This window comes from Gordionus sp. m RMFG-2023, chromosome 1 (assembly GCF_954871325.1).
Source record: "Gordionus sp. m RMFG-2023 chromosome 1, tfGorSpeb1-WG-v2, whole genome shotgun sequence".
Classification (NCBI taxonomy): domain Eukaryota; kingdom Metazoa; phylum Nematomorpha; class Gordioida; order Chordodea; family Parachordodidae; genus Gordionus; species Gordionus sp. m RMFG-2023.
In genome coordinates, this window is record NC_088775.1 from 29605077 (window position 1) to 29631863 (window position 26787).

The window sequence follows — 26787 nt, forward strand, 5'->3', positions numbered from 1 at the left end:
GCTAGAATGTTCCATGAGAATCTGGAAAATTCTGGAAATCTCCGGAACGAATTTCAACTATTTTTTTTAAAACAAATTTTATCCCTATCTATCCCATTCCCTTATTTTCTCAAAAAAAAACGTTTTGCCAAAATTGATTCATTTTTTTTTGCGCGTATAATAATTTATCAAACGTTAATTTATTTATGAAATGATATTGAAATTCAAATTCATCTCATTGTTTTTTTTGTAGACGACTTTGTTGGAAAATTGTGTTCTTTTTAAAAAAAAAAATTCCACATTTTGAAATTATGATAATGTAATGAATGTTTAATTTTTTGTTTAAATTTTTTTAAAAAAGTCCCTTCCCCTTCTATTGTCTTAAAAGGTGTAAAATTTCCGTGCAATTGGTCTGTTTTTTATAGTTATATTTTTGAAAAATCTTTAATAATAACTCAATTAAAATCGTCAAACTATTTTAGCTATCGTGTTTTTTTTAAGGTTTTCATTAAACAAATAATCAAAAAAACATACATGTTTAGTTTTCTTCCTTTTCATTTACTTTGATAATGGGAATATATTATACATTATGAGGAAGTTTCCTATCGCAATTAGATTAGACATAACAGGAGCATACAGACTTGTTTTTTTTAATAATAAGAGAGGTTAGAACTTTAGGCTAATATGCTTTTTACTAGGAATCTATTTTAGGAGTTACTTTGCAATTGCATCATTAACTTGGTATGTACTCGCTTCACCTTATATTTGATTCATCGTAGGAGGGGGGAATCAACTTCATTGGCTTAGTGAATGAGAGAGGGGTGGGGGTCTAGACTGGATGGGTACGCATAAAAATTAATTCTTTTATTGTAGTTTCAATAGTTACAACAAAAAAACATACAATTTAATAAAACGAAAAATCAATTACCAATTTTGGGTTTTGTTTTAAAAAATAGATTACCATTTTCAAAAAAATTCTGAATTTTAAAAAATTTAGGCACTAATTTTGTAAATGATTTAGGAAAGTGAAAAGAGAAGCAAATGAATGTTTAAATGATCCATCATGATCATTTTCAATTGGTTTGTTGAATGATAATTTAAAAAATAAATATACATCAGCTCGACCCGGTTCGGGTTTGTAATTTATTTATTTTTAGGCCGGGATCGATCTGGTACTTTTTAAAATATACCGTTTATGGCTTATCCCAGGTTCACTATAAATAATATTAAATAACATAGAATTGACCCATGTACCATATAGCATTATAATATGGTTAAATAAAGAGTTTGAAAAATATGATACTACCTATCATAGTTGAATAATGGCTAAATTTCAGCTAATTCCGCTCAATGTATGTTATAGAAAATCCGTTAACATTAAGGCGTTTTAATTTATATTGATTTCTTTCAAATGTAAGCTGTTATATTTTAAAAAAAACTCTGAGCCAAGGTGATAGTTTTCGGCTAAATACTCTGTTTAGCCGGGTAAAAACTCGGTAAAAATATAGTAATTACCCAACAATAGATGCGATCAATTTTTTATATTATAGATATTGAAATTCTGGCAATCAAGTTGTAAATAATCTAACCCATCAAATTTTAAAATATTTTTAAAAAAATTCGTTTCTAAAATTCTAAATCTACTATTAAATTATATAATTTCTTTTTACGAAATAATAAATACAAATTTATAATTAGGCTAATACTTACTTGAAATGTATGCTCAAAATTTTTTTAAATTGTTTACCCGACTAGACTACGAATTGATAATTTAATAGTCATTTAAAAAGTCCTACTCCTACCTATAGTTTGGGTAATTACTATATATTTAGCCGTTTACCCCTTTAGTCGGCTAAAAAAATCGGCTAACCCGGGTTTTTACCCGCTGAAAACTATCGCCTTTGTTTTCGGTTTTTTTTTAAAAATATAGCAGCCTAAATTTTAAAGAAACTAATATAAATTAAAAGGCCTTATAATATTAATGGATTAGCTCCGGCACACGCCTATAGATTGAGACGAATTAGAAGACTAAGCCATTGCCCAACTATACTTTTACCATGCCATGCATGATATATTTTAAGTCTTTAAAGGGTTGTGAAAAGGAGGGGATGGGTGTATGATGCAAAATTTTTATTAAAATTTAAGGAGATATTTCAATTTTATATGAATTTTTGATTCAATAGCTGTTTATAATAACGGGATTACATCTCCCCTCCCCCTCCCCTCTCTAAAATTTATTTTTAAAAATGTCATATTTTTATTTCCCTTCATTCTTCGTTATATCCCTAGAGTTTATATAAATTTTCATTGATCCTTTTTTATCCAGCTGTTAAATCATAAAAGGAGATTAAATATTCAAAAACTAACCATTTTTTTAAAGGAAACCCACGTGGCTGGATTGAATAAATTGGCTCAAAGATAAAAAGTACTAAAAACAGCGCAAGTAATGAAAGGTAAAAATATAATTGGCCAGAAGAAAAATTGCAAAACCTGATCGTAGACAATATTAAACATTGATCCAGGAGGATCTTCACTAATCTCAACCCCAACTAAGTTGGCTATAAGATTACAGGAAACAGAAAATAATAAGCGAGTTTTGAGCCAGAGAAACCATAAAGGGCTAGAAAGGATAAGATAAAAAAATAGAATTGGAAACAGAACTTAAATTTTAAAAATTATATTCTAAATTCATTTGCAAATAATTAATCAAATTTAAAAATCATTCATTCATAATTGAAATATTTAATAATCTCTCGTCATTTATTATATATGTTTGGGCCTGAATTCTTAAATAAAAATCTGAGAGACAAACAAATATTTTAGTTCCAAAGATATCGATGTTTGGATAAATAGAAACGTTGTCATCCTCATGGATATCGTTTAAAATTGTTTCTCAAAACAAAATACCTGTCAATAGGGTATATAGTTAAAAATAATATAATCAACTTGTATGCCTAACATTATATTACATCACCAAAAGGTCTTAAATTTTTTTAAACTTTTTAAATAAAGTCCTGCAAAAAGTTGTCATAAAAGCTCTGAAATAAAATTAAATGGAGGAAGCACCTAAAAATTCTCCCCTAGGAAAAGTGTAGCTTGCCCTACTTACTACCTACCAACTAGTACCCGTGTATAATCTTTTTTAAAATTCTTCGCAGGTCAGTTCGGATCAGAGCTCTGATACCAACCCCAACCACTAGTTTACAACATTAGAAATGAGTATGGAAATATGAAAACATTTATTTTCGAGATAGTAAATAAAATTTAGATAAATAACAATGAATAACTTATATAAAATTATTCATTCATTCTTTTTTTTAAAATATACAATTTAAATTAATTATTATATATAATTGCTTATAAAATGGATCTAATTTATATGCGACAGTTAAAAGTTCCAATTTATATATAATAACAGGAGTTAATTCATTTTCAAAAAGTGAAAAAAATTCCCCTGGAAGATAATTCCCAGGAAAAAAATATCAGGAAAATAATTCTCAGAAAATATTCCCCAAAAAAAATTTCCACGGAAATAAATACTTTATTTTTTAGATTTAAAAAAAAAATAAAGTGGAAATGATTTCCTGGAAAAAAAATCAAAAAATAATTCTTAATAATTTTTTTTCAAATATCAAAAATAACCCCGCCGCCAAGAAAATTAAAATATTTTTTAAAAATTATTATCCCAGTTAAAGTGTACTATTTAAGTTTCAATTTCTTTTTTCGAATTTAGCAAATTGGTAAAAATAAATATGTTATATTATGATTTCAGTGAAGATGAAATAATAAAAAAAATGACAATTGTCATAGTGATTTTTAAACTTTATTTTGAAGAAAATAATTAAATATATGAAATAGTTCTGGTATATGATTTCAATCAAACCAAGGAAGAGGGGAATACTTGTAAAGTTTTTGACAGAAGTTCTCCTTATTTTTTAAAATATTGTAAACGTGTAATGTTGGTAGGGTTGTTAAAAAGACCATTCGAGTCGGTTTACATAAATGACCCGATTTAAAATTATGTAAGCCTCGAGATTTGGCAAATAGAGGTCCAAATCTATAAGGCAAATCTCCAGGCGTAAGGGACCCGGAGTGAACCGGAATAAACCGATAAACCTAATGAGTTAACCCGGTTAATTTAAATAGTGGCTTACTTAATATAATTTTGGCTAAAATCTTAATTGGGTCATTTTTAAAAATCGATCCGGGGTTTTTTAACTATTGTTGGTGGAAAAATATTTTATTACCTATTTATAAAAATTTGTATTTGTTTTTAATTTAAAAAAAAAATTGAACAAAAATCGTTTTTTTAAAGAGGATTAGATTTTTGATCAAATTTTACCTAAAAATTCAAATAACAGCGAAACTTTTATCGTGAATTTATAATAGCGCAGGCGAATTGCGAAGACAATGGAGGTGAATCAGCTAATTTATTAACGCAATGTCAATATGGGAAAAAGAGTACGATAGCAATAACGCGATAATTGTTAATAGTGACTCTTTTCTTAAAATCAATAGTAATAAGAAAAAAATATTTCTCACTTCATATATTTTTCTGACCGTTTTATAGTTCAAACTGAATCCGCTATTTGAGCAATTCAGTCTTATATCTGATCATTAAGAAATAATTCCGGACAATCTATATTTTTTTCTAAACTTTGAGTATTTATTCTCAATGTTTTAAGATTTTTTTAGCATCTCAGTTTTAATTCTGAGCGATTAAATAAGTGAACTTTACAATATGAGATTTGATAAATCTGGTGACAACTTTGATACTTATATAATGTAGTAGCGATAGCATAAAAAGTAATTGAATAGATTTTTAACATTTTGGAAAGAAAATGTGACACCAAATTAAGATGAGGCATGTTGTTAAAGGGCTCTATCTGAGATGCCTCAATCTGAGAAGATTTTAAAAAGCGGCCAACTCAATATTTTAGCCAGAAAAATATTTTCTAAACCTCGAGATTTCGCGAATAGATATTCAAACCCTTGTGCCAACTATGAGCAAAATCTTTAGGCTTGAGTAATATTTTTCTGGATAAAACATTAAGTTGGCCGTTTTTAAGATCGGCTAAAATCGAGCAGTTACAACACTATACTGAGGAGTTATGATGAAATGAAACAATTACAATAGATTATTATTACAATGCTCAGATCAAAGATTATAAAGATAACTATTTTTTTTAAATGGAAATTGTTAAGAATATTAGGAGTAAATTCATGTAAACGCTCATTTTTTTCCAGCTAATTGAAAAAAGGTTCATATGGCAAACCATCTTTGAGGGCAATTGTGAAAATTCTCAATTAAAATTTCCCAATTTGATATTGCATTTTCTAATATATTTTTTCTAAAGACTTATTGAAAATTATTAATATTTTATAATTTTTTAGGTTCTAAAAATTTGTAAAATTGTAAAAAAAAAAATTTTAAATGAAAAGAAAGCTGATTAATTTTTTTTTAATTACTTGAAACCTCAAAACTTCGAGGGGTGAATTTAAAAAACATAGTTTATTTAAACAGTGACCTGCTGATTAGGGCTAATAAATGATGTTTTAAAAATCGAATAATCCTTTATATTTTTTAAAAAATGAAAACCCAGGGCCTGGCCAGGCCATCACAATTTAATGTTAACTTATGATATGATTAAATACAGAAACAAGGCATCTATAAGGTAATTTAGATTAAGGGTATGAAAAAGTATTAGCTTATTTTATAATAATTGTTTTGCTTAATTTTTACCAAAACTGGGTTCGGGATAAAGCCATAAACACACATTATATGGTTTGATAATATTTTAAAAATTAAGTTAAGTTTAACATTGACTACATTTTATCGTTTGTAATTTTAGTTAACAATTTTAGGAATTTTTTTTCCGGGAAATTAATTTCTGTGGGAATTATTTTCCTAGATTCCTATAATTCAGACGCTAACTAACAATTTTTTTTACTTATTGTTTAATTTTTAGGATTGGGAGATGTATAAAGGTTTTTAAATATATTTACTTTTCGTGAATATTATAAAGAATATATATATATAGATATATTTGAATTTTCAATTGCTAATCTTGAACCCACTCGGAAGCAGCTTAGCCATTATGTTAAATTAAGCCAATATTTTACATAAATCTAGAGGAAACTAAAAAAATTGGTTCAAACCTAGAGGTTTAATAGAGTTAACCAACTTATTTTCCATCACTACACATGAGTCATAGAGCCACCCCAAACGTGGTAGACCCAAACTAGTTTTTTCAAGCTAAATCGGTGAGCTATAGCCCTGCAAGTTTAAATTTTTGAAGGCCATAGCTCGACCTAATAATATTTTAATTTCAAAAAAATTTAGGCCCTAGTGGAATGTTCAAAAAAAAATGTCTTGTATGCTATTTAAAAAAAATGGACTTAAGTTATAACGTTATTAAAAAGCCTGATTTAGGTCAGATTTTAATCAAAATAATATAATGTAAGCCTGGAGATTTTGCACGAGAAAAGTTTGGACCTCGATTTGCCAAATCTCGAGGTTTACATGATATTATTTTGGCTAAAAATCTTAATTGGGCCATTTTAAAAAAATGACCCAAATCTGGCTTTTTGGCAACTTTTATCGGCATTTACATGATACAGAAACAATTGGAGGCGACATACTTGAGATTTACCGCCCGTTTGTCAAAGACTTGAACTTGCCTGAATCCTATAAAAAATCGAAAGAGACCTGCAATGGTCTTCCCGCACGGTCCATATTTATTTTTTTAAAGAATTTTATTCTCAAATCCGGCCTGGATTTTTCAATTCTAAATTTTCTTCATTTTAAATAATTTGGGCTGCAATTTGTGAATATTTTCAATGGGAAATTAGCAATATGATAAATGAATGAATGCTAAAATATATGTATCGTAATACCCAGAAAGCCATTTTGGTTAATATCTCTTTCCGGCAGGGTCTGCAGGTCCCAGACAAAGATTTGGCAAAACCGCGATAATCAAATTTTTAAAATATATAATATTTATTTATTTTTTTGCTATACCCAATATACCAAAAATTTTTTTTATTATCTTTTTCATTAAAAAAAACACACACATATAACATAGTTCAACGGACCCTCAAAAATGTTTATCTTCTAAAAATTTGGTATCTCTTTTTAAATATTTTTGTTTAAATTTATTATTATTATTATTAATATATTTATATTTTATAATAAGTAAAAATATATTTCCTTCTTCTATCTATACCTAGCAAACCCCCTTCTCCCTTAATCTTTATCATTTTCTTATATATTTTTAACCACATCTATTTTCGATAATGAATGTATTCTTTGAGTATGAAGTTAAATTGATATCGTTATATTTTTTAGATATTATTTATATAAGACGGTTAGACCTCAAAATCTAATAATGTAAATCAATTATCTTTATTATTTTAAGATAGCGCTGCGGATATTTATCCTGTACTATAATAAAGATAGACTAAATAACCCTAGTCTAAATAAAGACTTTTACCTATTTCATGCTCGTGAATATACGAGACATTTAAATGCGCCCTCAATACCGCTATTCGACCCCCCCCCCACCACCAACCCCGGGCCTATTGTCTTGAAATTATTTTCTCATGAAGAGTATGGATATTTGTAAAATGACTACAACTAGTTCCTAGAAGATATTTTAACTGTAACTTTCAAAAATAAATATTACATTACTTACTTACTTACTATACTACCTGCATTTTTTAAAGATACCTTGTAACTTGTAAATTACAGAAGCCACTGGGAAATCTTGCTCGAACAAAATCAGATAAGGACACGACTAGAGCTCAAATCTATAAAAAAATTAATCACAAGATTGATCCAAATTTCTATCGTGTAATTTTAAAAATGTAGTGTTCAAATTAGGCAAGTTGTGCATATACGTATTAATTTTAAAAATAAATTTTTGCTAAAATCAACAAAACCACAAATTACTCCATTAAGCCCTCCATCTCCCCCATAGCCAAATTTCTTTTGTATAAATTATATTATATATTTATTTGAGATTACTACCACAAAAACACTATTTATTACTATAAAATAAAATAAATTGAATAGTATAAAATAAAAAACACATTAAACATTTTATTTTATATTTTTTTAAATTAAAATATTATTTCCTTGTATTTATGTTTTTTTTCTAGTAAAACCAAAAAATAATTTTATAATTTTACATCCTCATATTAATAGGGGAGAAGGGAGGGGGGGGGGGGTACTTTATTTTAAATAAAATTTGATCAATTTAGGCAATCGTTCGGATTTAGTAAAATGTTCAAATTAGGCAGGTTTTACATAATTCCTTATAAACGTTCGGGTCGTAAACAAGGAACAAATCAAGTGATGGGTTAAATTTTTTAAATCTAAATAAATTTGAAATGATAAAAAAATAAAAGTAAAACAAAAATTTATAGTATCGAATTAGAAATAAAACTTGTTTAAGTTAATCGGTGCTGTCAAAACTAACATTTATCATAATTTTCAGCACTTTCTTGAAAAAAAGGTTAATATTTTATGCAGGATTTCTTTGAACCCGACAACATATATGGCAGTGATCTATATGGGACCATGTTCGGAAATTTTTTAAAAACTGGGATTGGGCTAGCCAAGCCGAGCTCTAATCCCGGGTTCCATATAGGTTGGGCTATTTCTTTTATGCAAATGTGTAATTAAATTTTATTAATACATTACAGGAAATAAATAATTTCGCAATTTCATTGTTATATTTATTTATACTAAACCTAATACCATATGGCCTGCATATTATATCCTAATTCTTTGAAAATATTAATCTAGCCTCGTAAAGGCCCTTGACATAGGTGGTGGGGGGAGGAGTCCTATCTATGTACATCGTCAGCATTGTAATAATCAAAGGGGTCTTATTGTAATAGGCTTAGGTAGAGGATATAAGGCTCTGACCCCCAAGCTTTCGCCCACTATACCTTGTTCTAACCCATTTATTCAATTAATTACATTAAATGTGATTTCTTATAAAATAAATCAGTTCTAAAAGATGACCAAATTAGAGGACTGTATGGGTGAGTGTGTACTGGCTCGTTAAAGGTATTTTTTAAACAATGGTCGAAAGACCGAGTTAAACCAATCTCCCCCCCCCATTGCAAACCTCTAAACCAAAGCAAATCAAAACGAAATTTGAATACCTTAATCCGCCAATGATTAAAAAATAGAAGCTTTAGTTTCACTCACTTGAGCGTTTGATTACGCAAAACGCAAAAAATACATCTCAAATGGTATCGCGCAAATTGATAACCAATTTATAAACATTTTTTTGGCTCAATTAGGTAGCACTATTATTATCTAAAAAATAAACTTAAATTGGAGAAAAAAGTAAACCTGATTAATTTTGGCAGACAAGTATATAATTTAAATAATGTTTTATATTTTTAGTGGGCTGTCTGTGTCTGTAATCTCCATAGTATTACAAAAAAATTATTGTATATAAATAACAATAAATCTCTTATAATAATAATAAAAAACAATATTTATTTTTAAAAACCACAAAATTGATATGTACTGCATTTTATTTCAAATTTTTATTATAATTTATATTTATTATAAAAATGGTATTGACTGGGAGAAATAGGGAGAGACAGGTCACGAAAATTTCTATTTTTTTTATAGGGGAGGGGAAAAATTTAAGAATTGGGAATTTATTAATTTTTTCAAAAAAAGATAAAATTATATTAAATATAAATTAACCGTTTAATTTGGGCACCTGGGGTTCCTGGAGAAAAAATAAAATTGTTAAGAGTGGTTTGGTTTTTGCTTACATCAAAAAGGGACGTTGCGCAAAAAATCTTTTAGGATTGTGGTATTCCTACGCCTACTTAGACTTAAATAAAACCATAGTTTTCTTTTATCTCTTTTTCTCTGGGGAAAAATGGACTAATAAACCTTTTTTTTAGAACTGAACATGTCTAACTTGTGTATCATCTGTTCACTTTGAAAAATTTGTCAATTCGGGATCATTTCTCGTGGTGAAAAAAAAACTTAATCAGAAATCTAGCTACCTTTACCCCCATGAGCGCTCATATTTAAACAAGTTTTAGTAGACGATATTAAATTTATCGATTTTTAGTTTTTAAATCCACGGAATTAATTTTTCTATTTTTTCGGAAAATGACATTTAAAAAAATATATATTGGGGAAATAATTGGGAAACTAGTTAGGTGAATCAGAATATTATTGGTTATTTATGAGTAGTGTGGGAGGGGGGGGGGGGGCTTTTAAGAGATTTTAATTTCCGGTGATCATTTTAATATCGAATTGAAATGGAATTTTTTAGATATTATCATTTACAACTGGGTAGTACCAGTTAAAAATTCCAAAATCTGACTAATCAATTTTTATGGTTCATTTTAGAAGGGTAAAGTCGGGAAAAGGTTTAATACATTCTGAAGGTCCAAAAGCCCTAAACGTGCCCATAAAATGGTATGATTTTAAAAAATTCGGGCTGGTTTAGCGTGGCGCAAGTAATACTGTTATAACTGCAAATACCTTACTAATCAAATTGCATATAAGATTAAAAATAATTGGTATTGAGTATAACTTATACGGGTTTCTGGAGCTAAGTACTCTCTTAGTTTAATAAAGAGGAGCTGGACGTCATAACTCCATTAAAATCTATTGCGATCGAATCATTTTAATTATTTCTTCAATAATCAGACCTGGGCAGGGCAGTCCACAACTAAATAAAAGTTTATTTTAAAAACGGATCTGTTACATTTAGATAGACTTAAGGCAGGGGCCCAACAACAATGATCAACATTGAGATATAAAAAAAAATTAATAAATCGGGGTGTTTATGTCCCTCCCCTCCGCCTTTTTGTTTAAGAAAATTTTTGCCCGTGAAGGGTTGTCAGTCTCCCTATGCGCGAAACTTTCTTCCATCATTTTTTTTTACGCGCATGAATAATTTCGCAATTTCATAAAATTAATCAAATTTCCCGCAAAAATTTCACGACTATCAAAAATTTATCCCATATTGAAATTTTTATTTTTAGCATTTCGATCAAATCTATAGTGTAAGTGAGAATTGATAAGGCTTTCACTACAAGTTTTTGGCTAATAAAGAAAAAATTTACATTATAAAACATATATATTTAAAATAAAGCATAAGAATAAACTGATATCTAATTTTGCAAAATTAAATAAAATGAGAACATGTATTTTTAAAAAAGGGGGTCAAATAAGTCTCAACTGACCGATTTTGGCATGGCGATGATAAGGGGATCATAGAGTGGATCTGTAATGCCCGGTCTGTCTGAAAAAGATTTACATGGGCCGAACAAAAAAAATTAACGAGCTGCGTCAGCAAAGATGACTGACCGGCTTAATAGATAATAGAAAAAAAAATTATTCTAAAGCCTTAATTTTGTTAAAATAATATATTTTATTTTGATATAATTTTAATGATTGAATTATGGCTATTATGATTATTCATAAATTAAATACCATTTGTGTTAATTGCGTTAATAAGAGAATAATATAACCTAAATCATCATTATTGGTTATTTGATATTTACAGTCTTAATTATTATTATTAGATCTTTTTTTGCTCAAATTTTTAATCATAATCTTGAATTTTATCAAAATATGGTCAAAATCATCATTAACAGAAAAAGGGTATAATTAGGTTTATTGATGAATTCTGATATTTGATAAAAGAAATAATCTCCATAAAGTATAGTGTTTTTATTTTAACCTCTCTCCGAATTTATAAATATTTATTTATTTTCGTCTTCACCTATATATATCCGGGTCAGGACGGGCAACTTTAGTAAAAAATTGAAACCGGGCTAATCGTGAAAATTGCCATTTGCAGGCATCTATTATAGGGTCATTATAAAGCAAATCTAACTCGGACTTTTAAAACTATTATCTTGATTATCATTTTATGATTTTTTCTGTATTGCTTCCTCACAAAAAAAAGGGATAATAGAGTAAGCATATAGAGCAGAGCAAATCAAACCTATTAACTCCACACTACTGATAGTAGAGTGAGCATATAGAGCAGAGCAAATCAAACCTATTAACTCCACACTACTTTTCTATATTATTTTATAATTATGCTTCTTCTATCTCTTTAAAAAAATTTATTATAATAAGAATAAGAAAGAAAGAAAAAATTATATTATATTTTTATTAAAATGACATTACAGAAAAACTTTTTATTAAAATATATTATAAATATAATATATATTTTTTTATTTTCAAAAATAAAAGAAGGAGGTGACGAGGTTAGAGAGATATCAGTAGATCTCTAAATTGTAATTTTGTAAAGTAAAAGGTCGCGACAGAAAAAAAAATAATTATAAAATATAATCATTATTTTTATTTTTGTTGCTCAATTTTAGCAAGTTATAAAGTTATAAATAAATAATATATTATATATTTTTATTAAAGTTTAGGTTTTTTTTAAATTTTATATAGCTAATAGCAATTAGTAAGGAAGGAAAAAGTATAAAAAAATAAATAACAGATTTATTATAATCATTTTCATCATTATTTAATAATATATTATTTATTTATTAATTATAATAATTTTTTTTAAAAAAGGAAGAAAGAAAAGATGAATCGTGCAATGCAATACAACTCTTAATCACGATTCACGTTCACTAGAATGCACATTTATTACCGGAATAACATTACCATGTCACAATGTCATCCTGAACAAACGACATGCCCTACTCTCTTTAATACGTTGAATTATAACATTATTTACTATAGGGAGAGGGGATGAGGGAGGAGTATTTATTCATTTATTAGTTTTCTTTTTTTAGTGATACAGTGTAATATAGATTTTCTTAGGTAAGGAACCATCCAAACCATATCGAAGATCGATTACGATTTACGATAAAAAAAGTTGATAACATCGATTCGGCTTAAAAGTTTAAAATCCGGTTAATATATATTCATGATTTTCCCCTGACTAATTAGAATAGATTTGGGAGATACACTTTTATATAAGCTAACTTAGGTAGCCTGGCACCATCAAATCAAAAATATGTAAAAATAAATGGCTTAGGTTCGATATAGGTTCTATAAATAATACCGATTTAACTGTTTTGCTTGGATTATTTAACAAAATATTTATCTTTAAAATATAAAAATTAAGCACATTCCATTAAAATAAAAAGATTCTATCTTATTTTCGCTGACAAATTGGTATAACCATTTAAGTATAATTATATCATCATTTTTCATTTATATAAAAAAATTCACGCGGTTTATTTTATTGTAATAGCTAATCACTGGTTTGAAAAAATAAATAATCCCATATTATAATTTATGATAACTAGTTAGGTGCAGTTTTTTTATATTATAACATACGTTTTTCTATTATAACGACTTATCCCGAATACTCACAAGAAGATTCGCTATTTTTCAATTTTAAATCATCTAACGAGAACGATTTTTAAATTTGTTCTAAAAAATAATATTACTCGAAATGTATTCGAATTTATGTACAGAGCATACAATACCTATTCAGCCATTTCCCGACAATTTCGCCATAAACCTTTGTACATTTAAAGGCTCGCGGCAAAATTGTCTCATTTAATTGGACGGGTAACAACTCATGCTGGAATAAATTTCCGTTAAAATCAGATTGTTATCATTATTTTTTGTTTAAAGATCATACTCGTAAAAATAATTTAAAATTAAGAAATTCAAAATCTTCAAGATTTCCAGCTGAAACCCCCCACCCTCCTAAAAATCTCAAGCAGCTGTTTCATGACATGGCATTTTGCGAGTCCAGATTGAATCCCATTTAACTTACAAAAAAATATATTTTTTATCCCTTTTAGTGCTCATATTAGAAAGGTCACCTTATTTACACTTGTTATTATCATCTTATTTAAATTAATTGATTATTATAATAATTTCTTAAAAAATGTAACAAAAAGTTTTTTGAATCGATTCAAAGTTTTGAAAAAGAAAGAAAGATGAAGAAGAAAAGTTAGCTCGTTATTTTGATTAATCGCCAATTTTTCGTTTCGTTCTTTTTCTCAGAATTGTTTTTTTTTGTTGGACATCGGTTGTACAAGGAAGAAACAATTGAACATATCATATAATAATAGATTTAATCGATCGATCGGTCGAATATAGTCTGAAATTTTTTCGATGAAAAATTAATTTCAATCATATTGGAGGGTGGTTTATAATTCAGGGGGCTATTAAAATTAGCTTTAGAAATTGAGTATTAGTCAACAGGTATAAAAAAGCAACTTAAAATCAGAAAATTATTAAAAAATTAAAAGACAGATAATAAAGCGATTTTATAGAGTAAGTATAGATGAAATTGTGGGGTTTGCCTTTCATTACCCAGGTGGAGAAGATGAAAAGTGTGAATGCTCAGGTGGGTGTAGTGGCAAGAATCAAATTTTTAACTATATCTCCATTTTTATTTATTATTATTATATTTCAACCAAATTTTAAAAAAATACAATAAGAACCTACATATTGGAATCACGTGGCCCATCTTACAATCTTTATTTCATCTCTCGTAGCACGGAATCATTTTTAATTGGCTTCAGGAAAAAAAAAATTATCCTTCCTAGATTCGAACTCAGAACTAGCAGATTAAACGCCCTCACAGACTAGGCCACAGACCCTACTCAAAAGAAACAAATTTTTTTTTCCTACATAACGATAAAATTACTACAAGAGAGATAATAATACGCTATACAACATTTTGCCCTATTATTTTAATATTAAGATATAAAACCTTAAACTTTATAAAATATTAATTTAAATGCTTAGATAAGTATGTTGAGGATTAAATTTTAAACGTTTGAGTCGATTTTTTCAAAACGGCCCGGTTAGCTAAAATTATATTATGTAAATATCGAGATTTGACAAGTCAGCTATGTGCAAAATATTTAGGTTTACGTAATATTATTTTGGTTATAATCTTAATCGAGCCATTTTTTAAAATCGACCCGAATCGGGCTTTTTAACAACACTACCAAATTTTTATATATAAATAAAAATCTTTCATATTTTTTTTTAAATAAACTCTAAAAAAAAATATTTGAGTACAAAAAAAAATTTGAAGTTAGATAATAAAACCAAGACATTTTTAATAGAGTTTAATATTTATTTTCTTCAATATTTTTAAACGTATTTTCACCCTTTTGGAGTTTGAAGATAAAATACTTTCCTCATAGAAAGCTTATATTTAAAAATTTCAATTTAGGATAAAATTTGGAATTAATGAAGAAACGAAAAGGATTTCAAATTATGAATTTTAGCATGTTTGGGGTTTTGAGTACACTGAAGGATTGGAAAAAAAGTTTCCATATGCACGCACCCAGAAACTATTCATGAGCGTATTTTAATTTTATCATAATTATTCAAAATTTTAAAAATTCCGGGCCGGGCTGAAAATTTAAAATAAAAATTTTTACTGGATTTTAATTTTTTTCCAAATCCAATAAAATTTTGACCTCAGCGGGTAACTGATAAAAATTAAGTATATAATGAAATGGTTAAGAGATTATATAATTTTAATTATAGAATATAACTCCCCCCCCTCCCCACCTCTTTATGGGCTTATGTACTGAGCAATTTATAAATAAATATGAAAAAAATTTGACATTAGCTAATTCTACCACCCCCCCCCCCTACGGTTGTTAAACTGCTCGATTTAAGCCGATTTTTAAAAACGGATAACTAGATATCTTAGCTAGAAAAATATTGCCTAAGCTTAGAGATTTCGTTAACAGATGTTCAAATCTTTGTGCCATCTACGAGAAAAATCTTCAGGCTTGTGTAATATTTTTCTAGATAAAATTTTGAGTTAGCCATTTTTAAAACCGGCTTAAAAGGAGCCGTTTAAAAACACTATCCCTCACCCCAATTTTTATGCTTTAATTTTATATTTTTGTAATCTCATATTTAGCAATTTACACTACTCGAATCTTCATCTATTAATAAAAATTCGTTCCTATTGTAAACTTATATCAAGCAAATTGATTAAAATTCCTTTCACTCATAATTCAAAACGTTAAAATAAGAAATATTGAGAAATACGAAAGATCTCGTTCTAAATCGCTAAAACAAAAATGGCCAAAATTGGGAATTTCTTTACATATCATATACCTAATAGAAAATTTCAAAAGCAATATTATAATTAAATAGATAGTAGGAGAGCAGACACCTATATATAAATCAAAGACCTGCAGGTCCGGCAAGGGTTTAGGCCGGGCCGTATTTTAATTTTTTTAAATATACTCGGGCAGGGTCTAGATTTTTTTAAAAAAAAGCCGGGCCGGGACGAAAATATTTTTAAAAAAAATCCGGACCAAGCCATGCAAATGGTACTTCTGCAATTCTCTGACATAAATTGAGTTTTTTTAAAAAAAATCGCTATTTAATGGGGAAAATCAACAAGATTCCCAAATTTAAAATCTTTAAGATATTTACCCCATTTAGTATTTTTAAAAAAAATTCATTTAAACACACTTGCTTACTTCCCTATCATCAATGCAAAGATCAGTTTTTATTCAGAGTTTACTAGAGAATATGTACAATATAATAACTAGAGATCTGCAAAGTTAGGCCCGGCCCCGGCTTGAACGTGCTTCGGGCCGGGCTCGGGCCTAATTTTATTTAAAATAATCGGGTTCGGGCCGAGTCGGGCCAAATATTTTTTTTAAAAAACCGGCCCGGGTCGGGTCGGACCTTGGAATTTTTAAATATATCTAAATTTATCAATTTTATATTGAATTTTTTATGTAAAATAAAAATATTTGATTTTATTTGTTGAAACTAAACAACATATAACATATGTCTTTTATTTTGAGTAATTATAAAAATTAATTTCTAAATTTAAATAAATTCGGGTCGGACCGGGCCGATAAATTTTTTTAAAAAAAATTTCGGGTTCGGGCCGGGCCGGAAAAACTTTTATAAAAAATTTCGGGCCGGGTCGGGCTTGAAAAATTAGGCCCGATGCAGATCACTAATAATAACCATAAATTCCGGGGAAAAAAACCTTCAAAACTTTTACATTAGAGAAGACTCGTGTGTTATAGAGGAACAATAAACTACATGTCACTCTCACTATGGGCGAGTGTTGGTTGTAGGATTAAAAAATTTCAACATTGGGACAGCGGATAAAATAAATTTTAAAACAATGGGCGGCTCCCTAATTATAGGTGAAAATATGAATATGGGGTTCATCGGTTAATTTAAATTTTTTTTAACTTATATAGAAACATTTAATTTATCTTAAATTCTTCCAAATATACCTATTACAAATTTTTTTTTAAACAATAGAGATTATAATTATAAAAGCAAAGAATGAAAAAATTGAATTGAAATTTCAAAAAAAAATTATATAATTTTTAAATTAGATCCACTTACTATAACGCTTCAGTAATTTTTTCTTATGATATAATATCATTTTCGCCATTAAAGAATTTAATCCAGAATTTTTTGGCGTTATTTTCTTTCTAAATTTAGCAAAATATTCTTCCAATGGCGCTTCTTTTTAAAATGATATATTTTATTTTTAAATAAAGCATGATTTATTTATTTATTTAAAAAAATAACCCCCAAAAAGTTTTTAATTCTTTATTTTACAAAAATTTGAAAATATTTTGTATTAATATGAGGGATTTTGTCTGCCAAAATAAAGTTTATTAATGTATTTTGATAATATTCATTTTTACTTCATAAAATAACATCATTTAAAGATATTTAATATTTCTATCAAAATTTTTGATTTTTTTTTGTGACAATGATAATATATATTTTTTTTTTAAAAACCCGGTGACATTTATTTTATTATTTTTTTTAGCTCAAGTTTAAAGGGTTGTGCCTTAATTATTTTTTAATTTTTATTATTATTTTTTTAAATATTTTTTTTTAAATTGTGACAAATTTTGGTTCATCTTCATTTTTAAAAAAAATTAATAATTTTATCCTTTTTTTAAGAAAATTTGCAATTTAATTTAATTTATAATATAATTATCAAATACTTGAAAAAGATAAAATAAAATGTGATATTTTATTATAAAAATATTTATAATAAAATAATAAATTCTAAAATAGAACGTTTCTATTATGTTATTTATTTATCAATAATAATTTTTTTTATTGCGTGGAATTTTTTATTTATTTTATGATTACTAAAAAGTAATAATATTAAACCCTAAAATATTATTTTCAATGTCCGGTGTATTTATGGTTAAATTTATAATTTCAAAAAAGTAAATTTATGTAATTTAAATTACAATTTCAAAAATGAATATAAATTTAAAATAATAAAATTGAAACTTATTTTTCAAAAAATGAGAACAATAAAAAAAAGAATGGATCAAATCCAGGATTTTAGTTCCTTTCAGAAAAATTATTCTTTTTTTGCCACTGTTGGCAGAATCGTCTTTACCTCTATTGACCTTTCTCTTAATAAATTATTCTTTTCTGTGCATTACTTAATGGCGGCAGATTGATAATTTAAAATTAAATTAAATCAACATATGAAATGGAGACTAGAATAACATATTCTAATCCCTAAAACGCATTCTTTATTGTGTTTTTTTAACTAATTTAAATTTCTGCCTAATAGAGAGGGGGGGGGATATTTTATGGACGATACAGGATCGTTCTGGATATGCATCATGAATTTTTTTAACACCCTTATAATTATTAGGACTTTCTACTCCCACAGCTTTTTTATTTTGCTTCTGTGAGTATCAATGTTTAAAACTTCTGCTTTTTGTTTCTCCCTCATAATATTTTCACACTATTGCGTAGAATATTTAAGTGTGTGGCCATAATCCTCAGCGATTCGTGGGGTACTGGTCGATTTTCTTGAAATATAACGTATGTTCTTTTACGTAAGCAAAATTTTCTACTGCTCCTGACCTTCCTATACTTATGTTTTGGGATGTCCAACTATAAACTCATAATATTTTGGCTCCTTTAACTTATCCAAATATTCTAATTTTTACTTGAAAATTTACCAACTAACATTACACCATTCTACTTTTTTTCCGTAACAAGTACTATTACCATAAGATCATCTTTTCATAATAACATTGCTACAATCACAATACTTTTATTATACATAATGGCCTATTTTCTACCAAAATTATAAAGTTTAAGATACTATACTTTTTACCATATTTTTTATCCATAGGCAATCAACCGAAATAATAAAATAAATACATGATGAAATCCTTCACTGTTTAACTATTCATGTTTACGATTTTAATTTACATAGGAATTTTAGGGAGCCTTATTGATAGAAAGATATTTTTAAAGGTAATTTTTTCAGATTAAACTGTCAATAAAAGTTATAAAAATAAAAAGATTAATTATCAACTTGAGGAGTATTCCACTTTTTTTCAAAGTAAAGCAGATAGAATTTTGCAGCCCTAGAGGCGTAAACGAATATTCATAATAGCGTAAGAGATACTTGTAATAAATCTCAGAAACATCTTCATTTTCTATCAATGAATTTAAGTGTAAAATATATTTAAATAGATCTCAATTAAAGTTGATTAGATAAAAATATCAACAGTGTAGTATCCTATTCTTTCAAATGCAGAGGATATTTGGTAGTCCTAGAAGTGTGGAAGCTTTCGCTCAAGAGTAACTTGTAATAAATCTTGCAAAAACATCTTCATATTCTATGGATAAGTTCAAGCTTGCTAGAATATTTTAACGGTTCCACGTCAATTCGGCGCTGAAAATTCGGCACAGCGTCAATTCAGCCCCGCGTCAATTCGGCGAGTATCTAATACAGTTGAAATTTATTATAAATTTAAGTATAAAACAAAAGGATGATTAAATAGAAGTCATTTTAAATGTTGGTCCTATTAATTATTTCTTCATATTTTTTTTACAACTTAATTTTATTTACTAAATGTGTAATATCAATAAAAAATTTAATAATATCAAAAAAAAATTAACAAACCAATATTTATACCGATTTCTTTGGTGGGCCAATTTGCCATGTTATAAATTATGTTGATCCATAAAAAAATCAAATTATTTAAACCAGAGTTTCGAACCGTTAAATATAGCGATTCGGTTCGTCTCGTTTTTTAAAAATTTTATAAAGATTTTGTTCCATTTCTGTTTTTTTTAAGAATATCATTTGTTCGGTTCGGTTTTGAATTTATAACGGTTCTTTTCGGTTCGTTCCGATTTTTATTAACTTGATTTTTTTTTTAAAATTAATCATACACCATATTATATATATTACTCTTAGAGAGAAATCTTTTTGATACCATGAAGATTATATCTTATTTAATTAACTAGTAATTTGCCTAATCTCTATTAGATTGAGTATATAAAGTAAAAACAATAAACTTGCTATTTATTGATATGAAGATAATATATAAGTATAAAAAATTTTAATTTGATAAGAAATCACGAATTTAGATTGTCCCCAAGGAAAATTAAAATTTCAAATTTAGGTTAATAATTTTAAATTAATTATTTTAAAAAACCGTTGTGAACCGATTTAAATTGGTTCAAGAATATTTATAGCAGTTCGGTTCGCTCTTTTTATATATTTTTATAAAAGTTTAGTTACTGTTTAGAAAATCATAACGGTTCGTTCCTGTTTCGCAGTTCGGTTCGAAACCCTGATTTAAAAATGATATTTATTTTTATGATTTATAGAATTATTTCAAGGATTTTTAATAAATCTATAAAATGAGTCAGTCTTAAAGGAAAATCTATTTTTAAGTCAATAATTATTATCTAAATTAACATAATCGCTGAATATGATTGGAAAATTCAATCTATAGCATGAGACTTCCCTTTCCTTACTTCTAAAAATTAATTTGAATTTTTTTGGTATAACATGGAATTGGTTCACCAAAGAAATCAGAGTATCAATATTTGTTATTAAATTAATTTTTTTTTCTCCAACCTTCAACATGACTTCTATTTAATGATACATTTGTTTTATGTAAATAAATTGCAACTGTATTAGATATTCGCCGAATTGAAGCTGCGCCAAATTTTCCACGCTGAATTGGCGAGATACTTATTTTAACAGATAACTAAAGGCGTATAGGGTAAAATTTGACTGTTCAGAAGGCAAAATTCTTATATCGAATACCGTTATTATTGGATGTGGTAAAAGTATAATGCTAAATAAAAATAAAAAAATTATTAATTTGATTATCACATTTAGTTTTTTTTAAATACGTTGAAAGAAGTGGTCATCAAGCAATTAAAAGAGAGGAAATCGGATTCGGCTTTAACTTGTTGAGTGGATTATTTTTTTAATAGGTGGATCAGGAATTTTTAAAGTTTTCGAATAAATATGATAAAAAAAAATATCAGGTTAATAATTGATAGAGAGAAGTTTGATTAGGTCTGTCTAGTAAGTTTAAAAATGGTTTCTAAACAATCATGAGAGGAAAAGCTCTGAGAATTATGATAGTGCAGTAAGAGGATAGTGTGAAATAATCTTGAAGTTTGAGGTATTGTATTGAGAAATATAGGAATGGTGAAACTTATGGGCAGAGGTATGGGGTAGCAGTAATTTGCTTCTATATATTTTTGAGGGGGGAGTAGGGGGACTTTTAAGAGGGCGGAGAATAAAAACAATTGTAGGGGATGGGGAGAAAAAATTAGAGAATTTTGCCTCCAAGTTATTGCTCTCACTAGTGTTGTTAAACGGCTCGATTTGAGCCTATTTTTAAAAACGGCAAACTCAGTATTTTAGCCAGAAAAATATTAGGCAAGCCTGAAAATTTTGGTCATAGATGGCACAAAGGTTTCGACATCTATTAACAAAATCTCGAAGCTTGTGTAATATTTTTCTGGTTAAATATTGAGTTAGCCGTTTCTAAAAATCGATTCAAATCGAGTCGTTTCAATACTAGCTAGCACAAGCAAGTTGCTTTTAGGGGGTTACTAGATTTATAAAATTTATTTAAATAGACAGTATATTCCTGTATAAAATAGGAATATCTATCAACTTATTCTTTCTTCCTTTTTTATAGTTATGAAAAATTTTAAAAAGTGCCTTTTTTAACAATGTGTTAACATTTATTGCTTTTTACTGAAGGAAAAAATACTATATATTATTTCAGATAAAACATTTGTATTTTATCATCAATCGCTTTCGGGGTTGCCAGATCGACTATATTGACTAGTAGACTACCACAATTTTTTTAAATAGTCGCAACTCAACTGCCACAATTCTGCAATTTTCAAAATTTCCTAAATATAGGAAAAAAATTCCCATATTTGGAAATTTTTATATAAAAATTTCATGTAATGCCCAAAAAAAAATTTCAAAATCAAGAAATCCATTTCACTCCTTCTATTAATTGCATCCCTTGTTTTTATCTGATAACCAGTCATAAGGGATTTCATATAATTATGGGTTATTCCATATTAGATACAAATTTTAAAATGAAAACATTTATTCCCCCATATATATTTGCAAAATAAATTGGGAATTAGTGTATTTTTAGCCTTGAGAATTTGTTTCCTTAAAAGGGGATTTAAAAAACGTCAAAAAAGTAACGTCTTTACTAACTTTGTTACCTTTTTTGAAGAAAAGAAACGCCATTCGTTACCTTCTTCTAGCGGTAACGAGTAATGGTAACGCGTTTATTTTTTTTGAGTAAGAGTAACGCACGTCGTTAGTTACTTAAAATTTTTTCTTAAAAAATATTAAAAAAAGATAAACATATTTTATTGCATATACCTCTATTTTTTAATATAAATAATTTAAGCCAAGCTTTAAATTCATATCAACCACCATTCCTTCATTTTTATTTTAAATTTTCGTTATATTTTCAGTCGAATTAATAGTCAATCAAAATTTAAAGTAAATGTTAATAATAATATTATTATTCTATTTTATAATTTATTTTAATAATATTATGTCATTAGTACTTATTTCTTCAGATGATGATATTTAACCCTTCCCTGGCCCCAATTTGAAACATATTTTACATCAATAAAGAAAGTTATGGGTACAAATTGTACACTTTGTTATGTAAATTATGTCCCAAGGCAAATCAACCTCATGTCCAGCAATTCAAACTTATAAAAGCTTATGAAGTTTAAAAGATGAATATATAAAATCATGGGTATTATAAAATAACCATTAAAATTATTCTTTCACAAAATTTTGAATTAATCATGAAATTAAAATATAAGCAATTATATTATAGTATAAGGCGGGAAACCAATATTAAAAGCCCAAGATTAACAAAATATTGGTATTGGTTCAAAATATTATATTGGGTTTAAACATTATCTTTTACTTCTTGTTTTAGTATTGCTATTGGTTTAACTCAAATTGTTAATTAATATAAAGAATAAAATAGTGATTTTAAAAAACTTTGTTTAAATAAATATGTATTTTTAAATTAATATATATATGGAATAAAATTATGAAACAATATTGTTTTAGAGAACTGAACCTATATATTTTACCAGATTCCTTTTTAAATGACAATTCTAGATAAGAAATTATCTTTGGCAATGATAATTTCAATTTTTAATATTTTCTTTGACAATAAGCTTAGTGAGGGATAAAAAATGCAATTAAATTTTTAAAAGATTTATCTTCAATTATTGTGAAAGCTAAGTTATTTTTAATAAAAAAAATCAGGAATTAATTATATATTAATTAAAAAATTATGAAATATAAAAAGTGCTAAAAAATTAGTACATTCCTCAAAAATGAGAGAGATGAATAAACATTTGAATAATAAAAAAAAATTGAAGCCAATCAACTCACACTCATTGAGATGCAGAATCCACATAAAATAGCACAATCATCTATTGATGAATTAGTTTTTTAATTTTGTAATTGAAGAATTACAAACATTTTCATTCTAGAAGGCACTGCATTAATTAATATTATCATAAAATTGCAGTCAACTAAAAATGTGACGTGTATCTCTCATTAATAATTAACAAAGCATATGACACCAAACATAGGCGTAGCCAGGGGTGGGGACAAGGGGAAATTCCCCCCCCCTTCAGAAATTTATCACTTTTTGTGAATATCATTTTAAGCTAATAAAAAATACCCTCCTTAGTCCTCCCCTTACTCCCTGACCTCCAAAAATGTATGTATATATCTTAAACAATAATTTGAAAGAAAGAATGTAAAAGTGATATTTTTGAAAATTATTCATCATAATTTATACATTTTTGGAAAAAGCATTTATATATAAAAAAAGTGAACCAAAATTGTTTGTTAAGAAATGGAATATAAGCCAAAGATAAGTCTTAAGACAAAGGGAAATGTATTATAATTATTAATGATAGATCCATAAAATTACTAAATAATATAATATATTAAATATAATTTTTTATAAAGTGAGTAATCTTAATTATTTATCTTAATAAAAGTAAAATATAATTATAAAACTATTGATAAAATTAAATAAAAAAATTAAAGCACAATACAAACAGTGGAATATTATATGTAGTCGATTTACAGTATATGTAATTTTATCAATTATCATATCATAATCAAGTAATTTTTACCAATATAGCGAATTTTATATTTACAGAAAACTATAAAATATTGATAAGAATATCAGAAAATATCTTTTAAAGACATTGTGGGATGAATAATATGAAGATTAATTTTTAATATCATTTTTTATTTTAAAATAAATAGATGGCGTTAAATAATTGAATGCAAATTGTTACTATATTTATTATCAAGAGCATTGATTAGTAAAATTTGTTAACATATTAACTGTAATATATTGTCTAATTGTCAAATATGTCTGTAAAAGTGAAATTTTAGCTAGTATTTTGTAACTAATTCTATATAATATAAGAATATCAACTATATGTCCACTTACTTGTTATAAATAAATTTCTTATACTTGTTTGGAATAAATTATTACCATGCTTTTATATGAATGTATATACAAGTTATTTATTATATTTTATATAAACTAATAAAAATATATTTCATATTTATATCCTTTTTATTAAAATTAACCTCCTATATTGTAAATTTTTTTAGACTCTTTATAATCTAGGGTAACCCGGCCGAAGGCCCGCCCAAAGCCCCACCCCATTTGGGGGCGAAGCCCTCAATAATTTTGAATTCCCCCCCCTTAAGAAAATCCTTGCCTATGACTCCATGGCAAGGAAATTAGTGGATTTATTGTGTATCATTGTCTGTACAACTGTGGATTCTTGGTCAGCTTATCATCGGTACATAAAAAATATATTTTATAGATTGAAATATTGTCTTTAAAAAAATCTTATTTAGAGATGATGGTACACTTGCTACACCCAGGCCCTCTTGAGTGACATTCAGCCTGCTTAGCTTGTAAAATGTTAAACCAAAAACACACATTTGATTATCTAGCAAAAATAATATTTGAAATTTTTACCATATATAAAAGTGACCAAATGCATTACCTACAATGCTTGAAATAATATAAACGCTTTCAAGTAAATAAATTATAATATATTTATATAAAATTTATTAGAGTATATGATCAAGGAGAGGAATAAGATGATGGAATAGTTCCTCTGCCATTATTTGATTTATTTGAAAATTAAAATACTAATGATAGTATTGTATACTAAGTTTACTAAATTAGACTACATATGACTTTATTGTTGCATTCATTAGAAAATATATAATGTCAATCATAATGATGATAAAACCAAATAGAATGTAATATATGAGCTATAATAATATCTTATATAGCATTTATCATATTTCCCCACACTTAAGATTTTAAAACTCCTCAATCAGACGATAGGCTTCCTCGGTAGTTGTGATTTCTGCTTCATTGTTGTTTCTAGTTCTGGAGGTTAACATATTCTCTGGACCCGAATTTACATCAGTCTTTTCAAGTATATCGTTATCTCTCTATAGGTGATCCTTCTACATTTTCCAAATTCTCAACTATTTCCGACTCCATATTTTCTTCCTATCTCCCTTACTTCTCCATTTCTTTCGCTACATCCCGTTTTCTCAGTTGATCCGCATGCTTTCGTATCGTTGTATCCTTACTTTCTACCAAATAGAAATATCTACCATTTCTTTCCTAGTGGCAAAATATCGACTCTTAGGTGTTTTTATTGTTCTTTCATCTAAACTATTCCTTTTGGAATGGTAAGGTTTTGAATGTATTAATTTAATATATTTCTCTAAAAAAAATTTTTGAAATTCTCTAGAAATAAACTGAGGACCATTATCTGATTGTCTTGGCGTTCCCAAACGTGCGAACCATTTTCTTAGCGCTCTGATCATTGTTGTAGACGTGTTCAACCCATTTAGAATGTGCATCAACTCTAACTAACTATGAATACTAATCGATAGGTGCCGCGAAATCCAAATAAACGCATTTCCATGGCATACTAGAGATGTTCCACGAATATAAAGGGACCTCCATTATATTCGACCGGTTACTTTGACAAAGCATACATTGACGAACATGTTTTTCAGTCCTTATAGCAATTAGGCTACCAACAATACACATAAAAATTGATTTAAAAATTGATTTAAAAATTGATTTCATGGCATTTATTCCTGGATGCCCTCTGTGTATAATAGTTAATATTAATTTACTCAACTCGGTTGGAATTACCAACATTACATTCAATTGCATCACGATCTACTGACAATTCCTCCCAATGATTATTAAAACAAACTAATTCTGCATCATTATTTGCATCAAACCCCATCCATCTTTTCTCAATGTTTTTAATTACTTTATTTAGCAATCTATCATTCCTTGTTTCATTCTGGAGTTCAACTTGACCAAGATTTATTATAGCCCAATTTTTAA

General features: G+C 27.3%; 1 protein-coding gene across 1 annotated transcript in view; it reads right to left on the minus strand.

Moving 5' to 3' along the window:
• The window catches only part of LOC135931956 (uncharacterized), a 42139-nt gene extending 24676 nt beyond the window's left edge, over nucleotides 1–17463 (minus strand). The window contains exon 1 of the mRNA XM_065469276.1: nucleotides 17384–17463. Coding sequence (XP_065325348.1) covers nucleotides 17384–17432 — 49 coding nt within the window. The 5' untranslated portion in view covers nucleotides 17433–17463. The remainder of the gene's footprint in view (nucleotides 1–17383) is intronic.
• Nucleotides 17464–26787: the final 9324 nt, after the last annotated feature.